This window comes from Tetrahymena thermophila (assembly GCF_000189635.1).
Source record: "Tetrahymena thermophila SB210 genomic scaffold scf_8254503, whole genome shotgun sequence".
NCBI lineage: Eukaryota > Ciliophora > Oligohymenophorea > Hymenostomatida > Tetrahymenidae > Tetrahymena > Tetrahymena thermophila.
The window spans coordinates 12419-30991 of NW_002476278.1; the positions used below are offsets into that span (position 1 = coordinate 12419).

At 22.3% G+C, this 18573-nt stretch overlaps 6 protein-coding genes across 6 annotated transcripts; 4 read left to right on the forward strand and 2 right to left on the reverse strand. All coding sequences in view use genetic code 6, as the record gives it.

The window, feature by feature from the left end:
- Positions 1-195: 195 nt before the first annotated feature.
- Positions 196-3341, forward strand: TTHERM_00931930 (hypothetical protein; the record flags this gene model as incomplete). Its single annotated transcript, XM_001021848.2, has 2 exons — positions 196-1008; positions 1332-3341. 2 exons carry the CDS (start codon positions 196-198, stop codon positions 3339-3341), a joined length of 2823 nt encoding a protein of 940 aa, XP_001021848.2.
- Positions 3342-3985: 644 nt separating this feature from the next.
- TTHERM_00931940 (ubiquitin-conjugating enzyme) lies at positions 3986-4651 on the forward strand (the record flags this gene model as incomplete). Its single annotated transcript, XM_001021849.1, has 1 exon — positions 3986-4651. The coding sequence occupies one exon, from the start codon at positions 3986-3988 to the stop codon at positions 4649-4651; it is 666 nt and encodes a 221-aa protein (XP_001021849.1).
- Positions 4652-5293: 642 nt separating this feature from the next.
- Positions 5294-7007, forward strand: TTHERM_00931950 (translation initiation factor 2B subunit, eIF-2B alpha/beta/delta family protein; the record flags this gene model as incomplete). The annotated part of the gene is made up of 5 exons (XM_001021850.1): positions 5294-5746; positions 5851-6222; positions 6290-6589; positions 6646-6852; positions 6903-7007. The coding sequence occupies 5 exons, from the start codon at positions 5294-5296 to the stop codon at positions 7005-7007; spliced, it is 1437 nt and encodes a 478-aa protein (XP_001021850.1).
- Positions 7008-7156: 149 nt separating this feature from the next.
- Positions 7157-8570, reverse strand: TTHERM_000931952 (transmembrane protein, putative; the record flags this gene model as incomplete). The annotated part of the gene is made up of 3 exons (XM_012799137.1): positions 8238-8570; positions 8045-8106; positions 7157-7970 (listed from the first exon to the last, which is right to left on the reverse strand). Exon 3 carries the CDS (start codon positions 7907-7909, stop codon positions 7157-7159), a length of 753 nt encoding a protein of 250 aa, XP_012654591.1. The 5' UTR covers positions 7910-7970; positions 8045-8106; positions 8238-8570.
- Positions 8571-9418: 848 nt separating this feature from the next.
- Positions 9419-13760, forward strand: TTHERM_00931970 (calpain family cysteine protease; the record flags this gene model as incomplete). Its single annotated transcript, XM_001021852.3, has 7 exons — positions 9419-10117; positions 10300-11132; positions 11183-11504; positions 11571-12209; positions 12264-12588; positions 12639-12981; positions 13040-13760. 7 exons carry the CDS (start codon positions 9419-9421, stop codon positions 13758-13760), a joined length of 3882 nt encoding a protein of 1293 aa, XP_001021852.3.
- Positions 13761-14336: 576 nt separating this feature from the next.
- TTHERM_00931990 (transmembrane protein, putative) lies at positions 14337-16642 on the reverse strand (the record flags this gene model as incomplete). Its single annotated transcript, XM_001021854.2, has 6 exons — positions 14337-15250; positions 15383-15588; positions 15709-15725; positions 15842-15849; positions 15924-16082; positions 16210-16642. 6 exons carry the CDS (start codon positions 16640-16642, stop codon positions 14337-14339), a joined length of 1737 nt encoding a protein of 578 aa, XP_001021854.2.
- Between the last annotated feature and the right edge of the window lie 1931 nt (positions 16643-18573).

An 18573-nucleotide genomic window follows, 5' to 3' on the forward strand; every position in this document is an offset into this window, starting at 1 on the left:
GTAAGTAGAAATTAAAGTTGAGTGGTTTATTAATTAAAATTTTTATGTAAAGTCTTTAACTAGCAAATTAATTAGAAGCATATTAAAAGAAAATAACCAAAAATTTTTTGATACAGAAACAAAACAAGCTATTTTTTATTTACATTTTATCATTTTTAAAATAGCTGAGAATAAATTTTAAAATAATTTTTTATTATGAACTCAGAAAGTGATAATTTATAAAAAGATCATATTTATCTTCAAGGTAGTTAAAAAAAATAGAAAGATAGTTTTTTTGATCAAGATAAAGTTGATGAAGTTTTAACAAAAAGTGAACAAAACTCAAACAAAAATATCTAAAGCATCAAAGATATTATGCAAAGACATAATAAAAGTGGCTAAAAAAAACAAAACTTAGATGCCCAGTAGTATTTAATAGACTTTAAGAAGTATCTCTAAAAAAAGTAAACAGAAAAGAAAAGGATCTAAAACAATGACTTGGAAGAGTTTATTTAAAGTAAAGAGTAAGAAGAAAGTTAAAAAAATAAGCAGAAGCTTCCAAATCGATAAGATATAATTTAAAAAGAGCTTAATAAGAGATTAAAGCTAATTTCAAAATCAAAAGAAGCAAAATTCAATGATATTGTAGGAGTTTTTAAAAAACTTGAAACTTTTATTGATATAAAACCATTTTTACATGATCTTAATACTGTAAACAATACGAAGATTTATAATACAATTTAAGAATTAAAATAAAGAATTGCAGAGAAAAGAAATTAAGAGGAAGTTGAAGTCATGCTTGAATAAGTAAAAGAGAAAATATAAAAGTAAGAATAGGAATAAGAGGAAGAAAATAAAATTTTAAATAGAGGAATGAAATAATTTGAGCAAAAGACTTAGCTATTAAAAGAAACATTTGATTATGTTATGGATTGGAAAAAAAGTCACGATGTCACTAAAGGTATTTTATCTGAATAGTTAATTGATCACTATAGACTATAAGACAATTTTTATTAAGACTTGATAAATGTAAATATTTTTTAAAATATAATTTTAGTTTATATTTTTAAATTATTAAAAACGAAATCTTTAATCAGCCAAAAAATAAAAATAAACAAATAAATTAGCAGTTTTTTAATTAAATCTATTTAAAGTTTAAAACTTTTTTTTATTTATTTTTTATACTAAATTAGATATTTTTTAGTAAAAATTTTTTATAATTTTAAATCTCTTATATTAAAATTCGTTTAGTCTTGAAAAAAAAATTATAAATTATTTCAGAATAGAAATATTATTTATTTATTTACTAATTTAATTGAAAATTTATTTATTCGTTGTTTTACTTTTAAAAGAAAAATGATCCTGATATTGATACTTATCAATTTTATGATGATTTGAACAAATAATTGTTTAAGAAGAAGACTCTTTTCTAAAAATTTAATGCCTCTTAAATTGATTCAAGAAAATCTTCAATAAATTAAAATGCTTAATTGAGTAACTAGGATGAAATATAAATTTTAGATGATTAAATAGTAGGATCAAATAAAAAGATAAGACTAAAAAATTAAGAAGAAGATATTACTGAAGAAGAAAAGCTAAGGCTCGCATAGCAAAGCATCAAAACAAAGTTGCTAACAATAGATGGTTTTGAAAAAGATAATTAAAAATTTTCAGACCAAAACTACTTTAACAATTTTTAAGAAAAGGCAATTCAAATAAGAAAGAACTTATAAAAAGCTACTGAAATTGTTTTTAAGAAAAAATGGGCTAATGCAAATGTTAAATTGAAGAAAATGAGAGAAGATGATTACAATAAAGTAATGAAGTAAATTAAGGAGGCATAAAAATCTACTAAACATATATAATCATTATCTAAGAGTAATTTATTTAGCAAACAGGTCGAATCTTAAGTGGCTAAGATATTTAAAAATACCTAAAATACTTAAAATAGTTAAAATAGTTAAGATTAACATTACCAAAATGAGTTAAAATCCAAAAGGAGCATGTTCCTAAACAAAGAAATTGCATCGTATAAAGGTTAATAATAGCAAATAAGTAGAAATAATAGCTATTATTCTAAAGATTCTTAAAATGCCTAATAGTAGTTATAGAAATCCCCATAACTTGGTTCGGAGTATTCTCAATAAGAAGATGACTTGGATTAAGTTAATTTATCAAGAACAATAGAAGATATTGATGAAGAGTTTGAAGAAGATGATATTTATTCTAAAAAATGGAAATAAATTTAGAATGATAAAAGACTTAGTCAGAGCATAAATCATAACGTTTCTTCAGCTAAATTAGACAGATTAAGTTCATTTAATAACTCAAAAGAAACGACTCCATAAAAGATAATCTAAAAAAATTTTACTTTTATCACAAATATCACAAATAAAAATTTCAACGAAACTGTTAGCCAATAAAATAAAAGCTAATTCGTTACCTAAATCAATCCTTCTTCTTAATCTTTGCTTTTTAATAGTTAAACTAATCCTTCAGTAAGCAGAAGAAAATCCGTTAATTTATAAACTAATAATAAACAGGGAAGAGAAAGCAATATAAATGAGCTTTAGAATTAATACTTCTTCCCTTCATCTACTAGAACCCTTTCTAATTAAATTTCTTAGTTTAAAAACTAACACTAATTTTAATTTTAGACTTCTCCATCTTAAAGTAATTCTTATGTTTAAACTTCTAGAAGAAATACATTTTAATAATTTAGTAAATTGAAAAATAGTAGCTCAGCCTAACTATTATAAAAAAATACAAATTAAACTAGCACCTTGTAAACATTAACAAGTCGTAGCAGTATACATCCATTCAAAAAATAAATTTTAAGTATCCCTTCAATAAGTAAGCATCAAGGCTAAAACAGCTCTCATCATAAAAACCAAGATAGTAAAAATAGCTTAAAGATCAATATAGTTGATTAAATTTAAGGTTAAAAAGAATAATAGTATTTGAAATTAGACAGTTATTCTATTTAAAATCCACCATCTTCTCCATCTTAAAAGCATATTACTTACGATCGAAGTTATAGCAGAGATCAATAGAGAAAATAAGTGGAGAATTAGAATGCATTAGACAAACACCTTTTTGGAGTTAAATTCTAGAAGTTTTTAAGCGATATTGACAATCATTAACTTAAATTTGGAATTACAAAAGAAAGATACCAATCAAAAATTAACTAAATTTAAAAAAAATTTGATAACGAAATCACAAAGTTTGAACCTCCTAAGCTTGATATCTTTAAATCAATCTAATTGTATAAATTTTATTATTTTTTATTGAATAAAATATATTAATTGGGCTAAAAAAATAAAATAAATAAATAAAACATAGATATGACGAAAGAAACATGAAGTATTCAAAAGGAAAAATTCTTGCAAATTGAGCATTATTTTTTTCAAGTATCAAAATAACTGATTTAAAATGTTAATATAATTGATATGATAAAAAATTTAAATATCCAAAAAAATAATAAAAAACCAAAGCAAAATAATTAAATGTGAAAAAGAATTACTTACTTTGAGATTTTTTAGAAAAAATCATAAATAAATAAATATAAAATAATTTTAGAACATATTAATAAAGATTATAAAAAATTTATCTAAAAAATTTACTCAATAAATTATTTAATCTAAAAATTTGATGATAAACTCAATTTATAAGAACTAGAACAAATAATCAATTAAGGTAGTTTTTCTTACTTGTGGCTTCATAGCCTTAAAAAGATTAAAAATAAATAATTACCTTAAAGAGAAGTAATCAGGCATGACATGTATATAATGTTCGAAAAAAATTTTAAAATTAAAATTTAATATATTTATAGAATGTTGGCTGAATTAAGCTTTATATATTTTAAACATTTTATTGTTGTTTAGTTTATTATATAAAATAGAAACATCTTGCTTTTAGAAATTTAGAAGTTTAGAAAATAATCGCAATCTATTATATTTAAATTAAAAATCAATTTAGAATTTTCAAATATCTAAAAAAGGTAAAAATGAAGTTTTCAGATACTGTAAACAGAATAAATAAAGAATATTAAAGGCTTCAAAAGAATCCTGTAGAAAATGTTTTAGCAATTCCAGATCCTAAAAATATGTTTTAATGGCATTTTTGTATTTATGGGTTAGTTGATTGTCCTTTTGAGGGAGGAATTTATCATGGCATATTGAGTTTACCTCCTGAATATCCTATGAAACCTCCTTCTATTAAAATATTAACTCCCAACGGAAGGTTTAAAGAAGGGACAAACATTTGCACAAGTTTTACTAATTATCATCCAGAATCTTGGTAATTAACATGGAATATAGAAAAAATGTTGATTGCGATGATTAGTTTTATGAATGATAATGATCCAAGTGCTGGAGTTGTTCAAACAAGCGAATCAGAAAAAAGAAGGCTAGCTAAAAAGAGCATAATTTGGAATATAAAAAATGATGAAGAGTTTGTTCGTCTCTTCAAGCCTTATTATAAATAGTTAAATATAGATCCTAGCCTGTTTACTGATCCATAAAAGTTGAAAGAGTATGAAGAATAAATGTAATTTTAGTAATCAACAACAGACCATGAAAAGAAAGTGAGAAATTTTGAAAAAGTATTATTTTTTGGAGCCTCAATCTTTTTGGTAATGTGTTCATATTTGTATATGAAATCATTAAAATGAAATTAATATTTTAGTTAGTTATTCATGTTTTTATAATTAGAGTTTTAAGATATAAGTTTCCATTATTTATTAGAAATTCTTGCCTAAAATATATCAAAATTTATCTCTAAACTTATAAAAAATTAATAAATTTTTGATTGAATGACGATGATTTAATAATTAGATTAAAGCAGTTCATCAAAAATATCAGTTCAATAAACTACATTTTACTAATTATATAAATGCTTTAAGTGAAAAATGATTTTAAGGAAATTTGTAATTTTAATTAATTAAATTTATTGTAACAAAATAAAAATTTAATTATTGAAGTAAAAGTAAAACTACAAACTTGATTTATTGACCATTTTTAAATAGATAAATTGGTATATTTTCTCTTATCTGAGTATAATATGTTAAACAAGTCATATACTTTTACAATATGTTTTATGAAAGTGAATCTTTATTAGATTTTCTCTTTACTAATAGAAAGAAATATCTTTGATTTTGTGTTTTTATTAATGAAAAATGAAAAAGTAATTAAACAAATCAAATATTAACAAAATTAATAATCTTAAAATAAAAACTCTAAAAAGGTTAAAAAGATATATCATTACTATTACTCAAACAATCATTAAATTTAATTTAAAATTTTCTAAATCAAAAATGGATAGCTAAAACACAGAAGAATTAACTCCTGAGCAAAAGGCTCAATTAGCAAAGTAAAAGAAAAAAGAAAATGAATTGAAAAAGAAATAAGCTGCTGAAGAATGGAAGAGGTAATAAATGCTTAAAAAGGAATAGGAGGCTAATTAATAAAATTCAAATGATACTACTGCAAATTAAAAAGAAGCCTAAAAAAATGCAGAAGTCTCTACTTCAAAAGATACACCCAAAACAAATTAATAAGCTTCAAAATAGGAAGCAGCAGCTCCTCAAAAATCTCAAAAAGAAGATGCAAATAATAAATAAAAGCAAAACTAACAAGCTAACCAAAGTAGAAATTAAAGAATTTAGCAATCATTAAGCAAAACAAATAATCTGATTTCTCATTTGAGTACCTATGATCAAATTAGCTTTAAATAAATTAGAGAAAAGTACTAAAATCATCCATATGCAGTAATACTTTACAACTTGAAACTTAAAAATATTGATGATAAATATTAATTTTATTATTATCATTTATCAATTAAGATATCATTTACTATTTTCATTTTTAATAGAATTCTTTACTCCATCCAGCTCTTTTAGAAGTTGCTTTAAAAGTTAACTCTGGGCAAATAGTTGGATCTAACAGAAGATGTCTTTCCTTTTTAGATGCTCTTAAAAAAATTATAACTGATTTTAAAGTAAAAGAAGGAGATGTCTTTTATAAAGAATTAACTAACTGTATAGATAGTTTATATAGCTTTTTAGAAACATTCAGAGCTCATCCTGAAGGTTTGAAAACAGCATTCAAATACGTTAAAAATATTGTTAGCTACCTTGTTAAATCAACAATATCAATTGAGCCTTAAAAGAAATGGATTAATCAATAAATCGATGTTTTCATCAAATAAAAGATATTAAATGCCCAAGAATTAATGATTTAAACAGTAACTTGATTTGTTGATATATGTCTCTTTATTTAAATAAAGAATTTTTGTTTATAAAATTAATAAGGGATTAGAATTAATAAAAAATGGTGATGTCATCCTTGTTTATGCAAGATCTCAAGTAGTTGAAAATTTACTCTTGACAGCTTTTAAAAAGGGAAAATAGTTTACTGTTATTGTTGTAGATAATCCTCCATTCCATGAAGGAAAACTTTTATTGTAAAAGTTAAGCGAAGCTGGCATTGAAACTATTTATACACTTCTTTCAAACATTCCTTATTTCATTAAAAAAGCATCAAAAATATTTGTTGGAGCTTAATCTATGCTTACTAATGGAGCCCTTATTTCTAGAGTTGGTACTGCTCTCGTAAAAATTTTTATTTTTAATGTATTTAAGTATTTATATTATTCAATAACTAAAAGCTCGCTTGTGTTTCTAGAGATTTTAGAACTCCTTTCCATGTTTTTTGTGAAAGTTATAAATTTTCAGAAAAGAGCTAACTTGATTCTCTTTCTTAAAATGAATTATGTCTTTAAAAGAACTAAGAAGGTACTGAATAACAATAGGCTCATCAATACCTTAATATAAATTTAAGATACGATTTAACTCCTTGCGAATATGTTAATATGGTAATAATTCACTATTTTTTAAACTAAACAAAGAATGAATTTAAAAATAGGTTATCACAGAAATAGGCCCAGTTCCTCCTACCTCAGTTCATGCTATTATAAGAGAATTTACTAGTTATGACTATGTTGGTAAAATAGAACTTCCTAGCGAATGAGAAAAAATAATTTTGTTAAAAAAAACAAAGCAAAATAAATAATTATCTTATATTTAATTAATATTGCATAGTAATTTTATAATAGGATTTATTATTTGCATTAATAAAGATAATAATTATTTTTTTTAATAAGGGATTATTAAAATCAATCAGTTCATAAAGTTTCCTTATTATTCAATTACATTTATTAATATAAAAATAAAATAATCAGTTTAATTAATTTATTCACTAACATTTATTTACATTTAACATATTTTGTTTGTTTTTATAGTAATCAATGATTTGACCTAATTTTTAATTTTTATAAATTAAAAATGCCCATTATATCCATATGCCCAAAATATCTAATGCCCAATTTAATAGGTTATACAGTATTTTTAAATTTAGATGGTAAGAAAATTAAAATCAAAATATGCTTAGATTAATTTATTATATAAAATGCATTAGAAATATATTTAATTACTAAATAGCTAAAGTAATTTTTAAAGATGAATTTTAGTCATTTATTTATTTATTTTGCATAAAAGTATTATTATAAAATATTATTTATAATATTAAAATAAAGATAATATACTATATAAATAAACTACTTAAAAATAATAGTTATATAGATTATATTTAATATAGGTTTGTGTGATGTTAATCTTTGTTTTGAAACTCTATTACTTCGTAATGCTAAATTCAATTTATTTTTTATGTATCTATGTATGTATGTATATATATCTAAAAATATCTTTATCACTCTATTTCATCTAAGTTATCATCTTCTTAAAAAAAATCTACATCATCATCTTCATCATCATAATCTTATTTAAATTTATTGTTTAAGCCATTTAGTATTTTTGTTTTCGTTTAAACAAGAACTGTTTTGTCATCAGGCGAGTACTTTTTAGGAATTTCATAAATTGATTTACCTTTTGAGTTAACTCTTTCAATGTCTGTTTTAATTGACTATCCCATTTTCTATTTTTAATGAATATATTAAATGTAATAGCTTAGATAATAATTGAGAAAACTAATTATGTGAATTAAATTACATGCATAACTTTTTCCTTCCATACCATAACTGCTGGAGGAACGAGACAAAGCGTAACTAAACCTATTGGATTATTAAGAATATATAGATCAGTTTTAAGAATTAATTTAGTTGATGAGCAAACAATAATTATCAAATGAGTTTATAAATCAATCAAGAAGCGAAATAATGTTTAAATAAGATAAGTTATGTACCAACTTTTAAGTAAACACTGAAATATTTGTTTAAAGATTTAATATCAAATTTCATAATTCTACTTATTTTTAGTATTATTTAATTGTTTAAATGAAGATTTAGTTATCAGTAATTAATCTTGAGGTATATTAATTAAATTTTGATATAAACTACTATGCAGTCTTTTCATAGAAGCCCATGAGTCTTTCTAGAAGTATCTACAAATACATTTAGTAAAATGCATTTATTTTTAATATTAAATAGTAATTATAAAATATTCTAAGATTCTTACATTAATTTTTTAAAAAATAAATATTTTCAAAACATTTCATTTATAATAAATAATGCTCAGTGTAATTAAAAAATAAATATCTTTTATAATGTAAAAATATTAATTAACACAAGTAATATAGTAATATGCTTTCAATAAAATAGAAGTACACTACCTTGGCAACAATTTAATTTTTTATCGCTATTTTAATAAATAATTTTTTACAAATTTATTTTAAATGAAAAATATAGAGATTATTATTAAATAAGTAAATAAACTCCTTTTGATATCTCTGTATTACCAAATATTGTAAAATAATTTATAGAACGGTCTTTAATTTGCTTTAGTATTAATAGGTCATAAAAAATTAGTTTTTGAATTTTTTTCCTTCAATGCACTAATAATTTAATTAAGCTTAAAAACTAAAACTTGCTTCAGTTTATAGATATTTTTACAGTGTTAAACCTTGATTAATTGCTTATAAAGCTAATGGTATCTGTAATATTATAATAAAAAAACGCTTTTTTTTTATAAATTTTAATAATTTTTATCATTTTTATGTAAAATTTTTTAAATTGATCATTTGTAAGATGAGTATTTTTTTAAATAAAAATATCTTAACTTTTTTTTAAGTTTATAAAAGAATCTGTGAAGGTATTTAAGTGCGTTGTGATTAATTAATTTAAGGCATTTTAATGGATTTAATTATTTTTGAATTATTAGTTACATAAATATATCTAGACTTCACTGAAAGTGACAAATCCAAAAGATCTATATATATGTTTTTTATAAATTTAGGAGTTATCTATATCTTAATTAATCTAGTTAGAATAACCACTGTAAATTTTTTATAAATTAAAAATTGAAATAAATATTTGTTTCAAATAACATTAAAGATATAAAAAAAGAGATAAACAAAGAAATTTGACAATGATTCTAACTTAAAATAATAAATTTTAAATCGGAGCAGCAGCTCCTACCATATAAAAGACTGTAGATGATTATAGAAGGGATATAAAGTTGCTTAAGATAAAATATATCTAGCTATAAGAAGTAAATTAATAGTAAAAACAAAAATTAGAATGGTATAGCACAAAGTTGCGTGCATTAGATAGACAATCAAACAATAATTTGTCTATGCTTGATGCTAGTTTCTAGGACTAATCTTAGAATTAAACATAAAATCTAACCAGAATAGGATCTTCCAATAATTTTATGGGTGCAGATTAGCAAATCATGGAGCAGTTTTCTAACAGATGCAAAATGTATTTAGGTATGACTCCAGAAAGTTTATTTCGTGCAGCTGATACAAAGTATGAAGGAGTGATAAAAGATGTTATGTTTAAATAATTTTTATCAAATTCAAAGCTAAACATGAAATCCCAGCACATTTAGAGAATAATTCAATTATGTGATTAAGAATGTACAGGTAAAATTACTAAGCAAGGATATTATGATTGTCTTTAGGCATTTTAGATCAACTAAGAATCAATGGTAGAGTAAATTCTAGGGGAGAACTAACAAGAAAAAAGAACTTACAATCAAAGAAGCTTCTATAAATTTTGTGAAAATCTAATTTAATAGCTGATCTCCCCTTATATGTGCTATAAACACATAGATTACAATAATGTAATTTTTTAGATTAACTCAAATACATTTGTTTAACTTTTTTTAATTTTTTATTTCAAAAATTATGAGAAATTTATAAAATTATCTTGAAAAGTTTATACAAAATCTACAAAATTTGATCAAATTATTTTTGCTGATAATTTATATGAGAAATTTAATATCTGTTTTATTTGTTAAAAAAGGAAGGATTTATTTAATATGAACAATTTTATGGATTTACAGCTAAATTTATGAAAAATATAAATGACACTGAGATTATTGGCATTTATACTTATCTAGATATTGAAAAAAGCTAATAAATTAGCAAGGATTATTTCATAGTTTAGACTAAAAAAATGATGAGAATAGTTTCTAATGATAAGAATATAAATATCAACAATTTTATAGATTTAAAACCTTCTAATGATAAAGGAGCAGTAAATGGTAAAGGAAGCTCTTAGAATGGAAAAGAAAATGAACAAAATGAAAACATTAATAATAGTAATCATGGTAATTGTGATCATACTAAAGGATAAGACTAATTTCATCCAAATAAAATTGATTTAAGTTAAACTCAAGAAGTTGATTTGAAATAACTTATTGCAAAATTTGTTAATTCATACAAAATAAATATTCCAAATTTCGTTAGAATTATAGCAGATAATATGTCAGATTTAAGAGCTGGAATTTTACTTTAAGACATTTTCAATAGCTTTAAAAAGATCAAAAATTATAAAAAAGTTTCTAATGGAGACAAACTTCTGTTTTTTAAAGGCTTGGATACAGGCAAAAATGGTTCTATCGACTACGAGGAATTAATTAAATTTTATTGTAAATTTAAATAACCTGATTGGTCTGTTGATATAATTTTTTATTTATTTGCTAGAATTTTGTTAGTTATTGAAATTGATGCTGAACAGTATTTTAGATATTAAGGCTTTACATCTTAGTAAGTTCTAAAAAAATAAGAATTTATCAAATTTGCAAAATAAATATTTTGGATCGAGGAATCTGACGTAGCAGTAGAGCTTTTCCAGTAAAATATTTTAGAAATTAAACAAGTAAAAGAATTTTTTTTTTATTAAGATTTTTAGATAAAGAATAGAGAAATGATATTTATCTATCTGCCTTAATAGACCAAGTAGATTTTGAAATATCAGAACAAAAAAGATTATTTTTTGGAATTGATAATGAACTTAATTCAACAACTAAATCAATTTCATCAACTAAAAGAGCAAATGTAAAGGATATTACTGAGTTAGAGAGTTTCAAGGAAATGGAATAAAATTAAAAGTTAATACATATCAAAAAAACGGCTCTTTCTGATGCTAATGTAAGTCTATAATAGATTTAAAGCATTGTAAACTCTTTGAAACCAACTCTTACTGACAATGATTTCTTCTTAAAGGTATTTTTAAAATTATATATAGCAAATAAATAAATAAATAATAAAATAAAAAATTACTACAAAAAGCACGAAATTGATGAAAATAAGTAAGTTATTAAAACAAAATGGGGAACTATATTGAATGATGAAATATCATGTCTTAAAAAATGCATTGAAATTGTTTCTGAAATGAATTAAAAGGGAGAATAAGTTTGGACAGATTAAGAATTTGGTCCTAACGAATAATAGGATCCTTATGGCTCTAAATCCATGTACTTTAGTTCTAATGAAATTCCTCCTGGATGCCCTGAACCTGAAAGTGTTAGATGGCTAAGATTAAATGAGATTGTTGATGAGTATATTGAGCATCATGGAGATGAGTATTTAACTGAAGATGAAAAAAAGGAATTGCAACATATTCACTTTTTGTATGAAGGTGCAAGCAGTAATGATGTTAAATAAAGTAAGTACTTAGGTGATTGTTGGTTTATTAGTGCTTTAAGTATCGTTTCTGAATATAATGAATACGTAGATGGAGAATTTGATCCTCATAAACCTGGATAAACAGAAGACTAAAAAATGTTTATGATGAGTAGAGGTATTTATCCTCCTCTTTTCCATTTCCTATCTCAGTACGGTATTTATGTCATGAAATTTTTTAAGAATTATAAATGGCGTTATGTTATTGTTGATAACAGATTACCCTGCTTAGAGAATGGAGAAATAGTAATTATTCATTTTTAACAAAAATTAAATTTAAAAAAATTTATTTTTAACCAGATTTATTCTTAATGTGCTACTAAAAATGAATTTTGGGTTAGCTTAATTGAGAAAGCTTATGCTAAGATACACTCAAGCTATTAAGCATTAAATTCAGGAGACATGGGATAAGGCCTTTAAGATTTAACTGGAAATCTTTCAATCAGAATGAAATTAGATAATTTTAAATATTCAAAAGATGATATCGAGTTTGGTAGGTGCCCAGCTACGATTGATATTGGAGAAAAAATAAATACAAAAACAACCGATTTTGAAGAAGTATGGCAAAAATTACAAGATTCCAAAGAAACTTTTTGGAAAATGCTGATAGCATTTAAAGAAAAAGGTATATTGCTTGTTTAAATATTATATTTAAAAATTATAAATAAAATTAAGGATGCTTGATTGGATGCAGTGCTGAAGGCGGTACAGAAGCTCTTGTAAATTTGGATGGTGAAAAAACAGGAATATATTCAGGACATGCCTATTCCATAAATTATTTGATGCAACTTGATTACATTAATTAGGAAGAGAAAGAAAATCACAAAAGAGAGAACCCTCATTAAAACCATCGTATATTAATTGTCCGCAATCCATGGGGATATGGTGAATGGTAGCTAAAATGGTCTGAAAATCCAGATTATATTGATAAAGTATAACAGTATATGCCAAAAATCAATAAATTCTTTGACGATTAAGAAACAAGATGTAAAAAGCTAGGAATAACTCCTCCTGAGAGGTAATTTTTTAATTAATATTTGTTACATTTATTTTTAACATAAAAAATTTTAATCTAGATATGAAATGGCAGAAGATGGAAAATTCTTAATCTGCTACAAAGATTGGAGAAGAATTTTTAATAATTTATTTGTTTGTTTACTTTTTTCTGATGCTTGGAGTGGTTTTAGAATTAAAGGATGTTGGAATAAATAATTTAGTTCAGGAGCACTCAAAAGATCAGAGCAAAGCTTCAAAGATTTTGCATCGAAAAATCCTTAATTTATAATTGAGCTAAAGAATAAGTCTGGAAATAATGAAAAAAGTATACCATTTTTTATTAATCTTGCTTAAGATGATGGACGCTTATATAATGGAGAAAAGTATCCTTATGAAAAAATACAATAGAGTATGATGTTATGCTTATTTGAATTAAAGAATGACCAAAAAAAGCTTGATAAATATTCAGAAGAAAATATGCTATAAAATTCTGGAAAGTATAGTTAAAGAAGAGAAGTTTAGCTTGATTCAAGATGCTTACTTGAATATGGAAAAAGATATTGTATAGTACCATCTATAAAGAATGAAATCACAAACTCAGAAAATGAGTAGCATTTTTATATAAATATTTTTGGTAGATGTAAAAGTGAAGATTTAGTAATCACCAAAGTAAATCAAGACTTTCAGATTAAAGAATTAGGTGTTAATGCTATTAGCTAAATCGAATATGAAAAAACTTCTGAGTTTAAGAATGTATTAATTCAAGCTGTAAATAAATAACTCCAATAAATAAAAATTTGATTCTATAAATTAACATTAATTTTAACATATGAAAATCACATTTCTATTTTAATCTATAAACTAAATTGTATGATATATTTAACATTTCATTTTCAAGCAAAAATGTTGTACATTAAATATTATTAAAACAACTAAAATTTGAGAGCAAACAATAATTTTAAAAAATTCAAAAAGTTTAAAGTAAAAATAATAATTACAACATCTAAGATTTATTAATAAATATAAAAATTATTTTAAATTTGACACTTCAGAATTTAAAAATATAATCATTATAAGTTAAAAGATTTAATATTAATAATGTTTAAGCATACTTAAAGTTCAATAAGGCTTATTTTAAATACTGAGAGAAATATGAATTTCGATTTATGTAAGATAAGAATTTGATATTATTCCTAAATTACTTTTTGTAAAAAACCAAAAATAATTTATTAAATTAAAGAAAATATACAATTAATATAAAACAAATAATATAAACTAAATAAAAAAAATATTGGAATATTATAGGAAGTTTTTAATATAATCTTATAGTTAATATAGCCAAACCAAAATTATGCTCTTTAGTAAGTATATTGTATATCATGAATTATTAATAACTATGAATAATATCGAATAAGAGCAAAGTATACTTGCAACAATGTACATAAATTGCTTTCTTGAAAAATTAAAAATATCGCTCATAAATTTGTAAAAGCTATACTAATAGAAATCTTAGATTTTACCAATTAAATTAGCAACTAAAACAGTGTAGATTAGTTCAGCAATAAGCTCAACAAAGAAAATAACCACAATGCCTGTTTTATGCTCATTAAATGCTTAAATTGATTCAACTTGAGTATTGTTTGAGTTGATTGAGGCATTAATACTGATAGAAATAATAACGCAAATCATATGAAGTATATCAGAAAATTAGATCATTTCTAGCTTGTAGATCATTTAATAAAATATTTATCCTTTTTGTTTTAATTCATGTAAAAGCTATTCTATTTCTTAAAATCCATTAAATTTTTCTTAATTTTTATCTAAAATTTATTATACTTCTTTTTAATTTAATCCATCTTCAATACTTAAAGGAGGAGGTGGAATAGAAGATTATGCCTTACTTTCATTTTTTTTACTTTTTGGGTTTCTTTCAATATTTGGATCACTTTAAAAATTGAATTACATTTCTTTAAGTTTCATTTGTAAGAGATTACCACCATCTTTTTCTTACTTTTTAATTTTCATGTTTATTTTTTTTTTTAGATCAAACAATTAACTTGCAAATCTAAACTATAAATAATAAACCAATAGTTTATAAAAGAATTTTATAGCAACTATTCCTAATCCTAATTTATACTAATTAAATTCTAGGTAGAGGCCTCGATAAGGAAGACTTGCAAAGAATAAAGAGAGGAACTATATTTACCATTGGTACCTTAACTTCATAATTGAATTTATTGTTACTGGAACTAATTTAATGATTCCAATTAAGGCAGGATAGCCCATACATACTAAATATATGAAGTAAATACTTTAATCAAGAAGAAATTAAAAAGTTTTAGTTATATTTACTGAAAATATTATTTATAAGATAATACTCACGTAAATCAAAAAAAGACCAAATAATACTTTTAAGAATCTACATTATTTATCATCTGTATGTATAATAGATTAAAGGAATCTATATGTAAATGATTTAGTTTATTTTCTTAATACCTATTCTACATTCCCTCTTTTTGCTGGTTACTATTAAATGCTTTCAGATAAATTCACTACTTAAGACAAATTTTTAGCATTAACTTCATTATTTTAATTTATATTTGCTGGAATTTATGTTTAAGAAGACTGTCTACTATGAACAAATATTTATTATGCTATAAATTTCAATTAAATTAATTAAATTAGGATGGATTTATAAATAAAATAAAATGTTTTAAATGAAAGAAAAAATTTATAAAAAACACTTTACCTTTGAAATTAAACCAACTAATTTAGATAAAAAAAATTGAAAATTTTATTATAATTTAGATCTAATTAATTAATTTGCTTAATTTAGAGGTATTTGTGTTTATGTATTTTATTTATATATGTAACATATTTACATTTCTATCTATATATTAATGAATTAAATTAAAAAAAGTAGTTTAATTAATTAAGCTACAAAATTTTAATAGTATTTATTACCTTCATTTCTTTCATTTGGAAAACTAAGACCTTAAGCTTAAATTTAAATAGGTTTTTCATCAAGTGCCATAGGATCTACAAATTGACTGTTATTCTAATTGAAAGTTAACATTTATGTCTGTGATCCTCTATTTTTAGGTGTTCCTACCTCAACTTCTTCTTTTAAAAAAAATAAAATTTTACAAATGTAAAATAAATATACTTCTTTGATTAAAAAGAGCAAATACTTCGAAATTTTTTGAAGTTTTTAATTTCTTAATGTTAATAGAAAGAATTTTAATTATACTTTAATTTTTGTTAGCTGGTGATTTTAAAAATATTGAATTAATTTCTTCATCACTTTGCTTTTATTGTTCAATTTAGTGAGAGAGCTGTCTTTTTAATTCATTTTTTTTTTACAATGTCTCATCATACAACTTCTTAACGGTTAAATCAATAATAGCTAATCCACTTGATTCAGAATCGAAAATACTTTCAAATTGAGTTCGAAGAGATAAATTAAAATATCTAATTCCAAAAAGTATTATGAATAATAGGCCATTTACAATAGGGAGAGAAAGAAACAAATATGAATTTAACTTTATTCTTTCGCTATCCATAAATAATTCTGCCCAAAATACTCCTATTAAGTAGTTTCCAATGTAATAAATGATTGTTGTAATATAAGCGCTGTTAAGATTTATTTTATTTAATTATACTAAAACATGCTTAGAAACCATTTTATGAAATAAAAATCCAGAATTAACACTAAATATTGGGACACTAATAAATTTAAAAATTTAATAATTCCCAGATGAGATCAAGCTTAATGGAAATAGTGAAGCTGAGCAAAAAAAGAAAAGGATCCTTAAATATTTTAAGTAGCATTTCTCACTTTATTATTATGTCTTCATTGCTTTATTCAATTTAAGCTTTTTAATAACAATCAACTAATTCTTTAATAATTGCTTCTATTTATCTATATTAATGTATTAAAAATATTATTAAGTAAGAACAAGTAGATTATGTCTTTTAACTTAGCTCAAAATTAACAAATTTAATATTTTAAGGCAATTAAGTATTTTTATGTTATTAAGACTAGGAGCGAGCATGACATCATTTTAAAAACTGTAAATATTTATTAGTAACTAGTTACTTTTTGTTCTTAATTCCTTACCAGTCATTATATTTGCTTAAAAATTAATTTACAATAATAATTAATAAACTATTTTTTCTCATTTAATTTTTATATTAAATATTTTATTATAAAAAAGTTTTTTATTTTTGATATTAGCCTAAATTAGGGATTAACCTAAAATAGATTGTTTCTATTGGATGAATTTTAAAAATAATTAGATTTTAAAATTTTATTTGGTTTAATGCCAAAATTTTTGAAAAAATTGATTTTATTTGATTTTAAAATAACGAGGATTTAGAGTTTATCATAAAAATATAATTCAAAAAACTTGATTGTTTATTAATTGCTGATTTAAGAATATTTTAAATAAAATTTGATCATAATACCTTTAATTTTTAAATATATAAATATAATAATACACTAATTTTATCATTGATATCTTAAATATTTTGCATTATGTATTTTAAAATAATTGTTTGAAGTATTTAATGAATTAAGTTAAATATGAAGAGTACAAAAATAATTAATTACAAACAGTTTAAAGTTTTACCATCAACCAACCCTAGCTAATAATTGTTAATATTAAATTAATTTTTCTTTCTATCCTTTTACTTTCAATGTTAGATAATAGACAATCATAAAAACAAAGCTTAAATGTTGGTTTACATATTTTATTAGATTTTTAAAATGTACTTTTAAATATTAATTTGTGTAATTATTTTAAGGAAAGTGTAAAGTATTATTTAACATTTTTTTTTTAGTTTTATTAAAATGAACTCTGAAATATTAATTTGTGTAATCTTTATGGAATGCATAAATTAAATAAGATAAAAATTCAATTCGGAAAGCTTAATTAAGTATTTATACATATTTTATTAGTTTTTTAAAAAAGAAATTTTAAATATTAATTTCTATAATCATATTTAAGAAAGTTATTAAGTATTTAATTACATGTATTTTTAGTGTTTTAAAATGAAATTTGAAATATGCATTAATTAAAAAAGATAAAAATTCAATTCGGAAAGCTTAATTAAATTTATTTACATATTTTATTAGTTTTTAAAAGAACTTTTAAATATTAATTTGTATAATCATTTTAAGGAAAGTGCAAGTATTTTTTCTCATGTTTATTTGGTCTATAAAATGAACTTTGAAATATTAATTTGTGCAATCTTTAAGGAAGGGATAAATTAAAATAGATAAATATTCAATTCGGAAAGCTTAAGTATTTGTTTACATATTTTTTTAGTTTTTTAAAACGAGTTTTAAATATTAATTTACATCATTATTTTTCTAAAAAGTTTAAGTATTTATTTAGATGTTTTTTAGTTTTTTAAAACGAATTTCGAAATATTAATTAATTTGTGTAGTCTTTTTAGGAATGCATGAATTAAAAAAAATAAAAATTCAACTCAACTCATTCTTCAAAAAGACTACATAAATAATTTAATCTTTTTCAAGCATGTTACATTTTATTTATAACTAAATACAGTAATATACCAACCGATTAGAGCCCCCCTAAAAAGTTCAAAA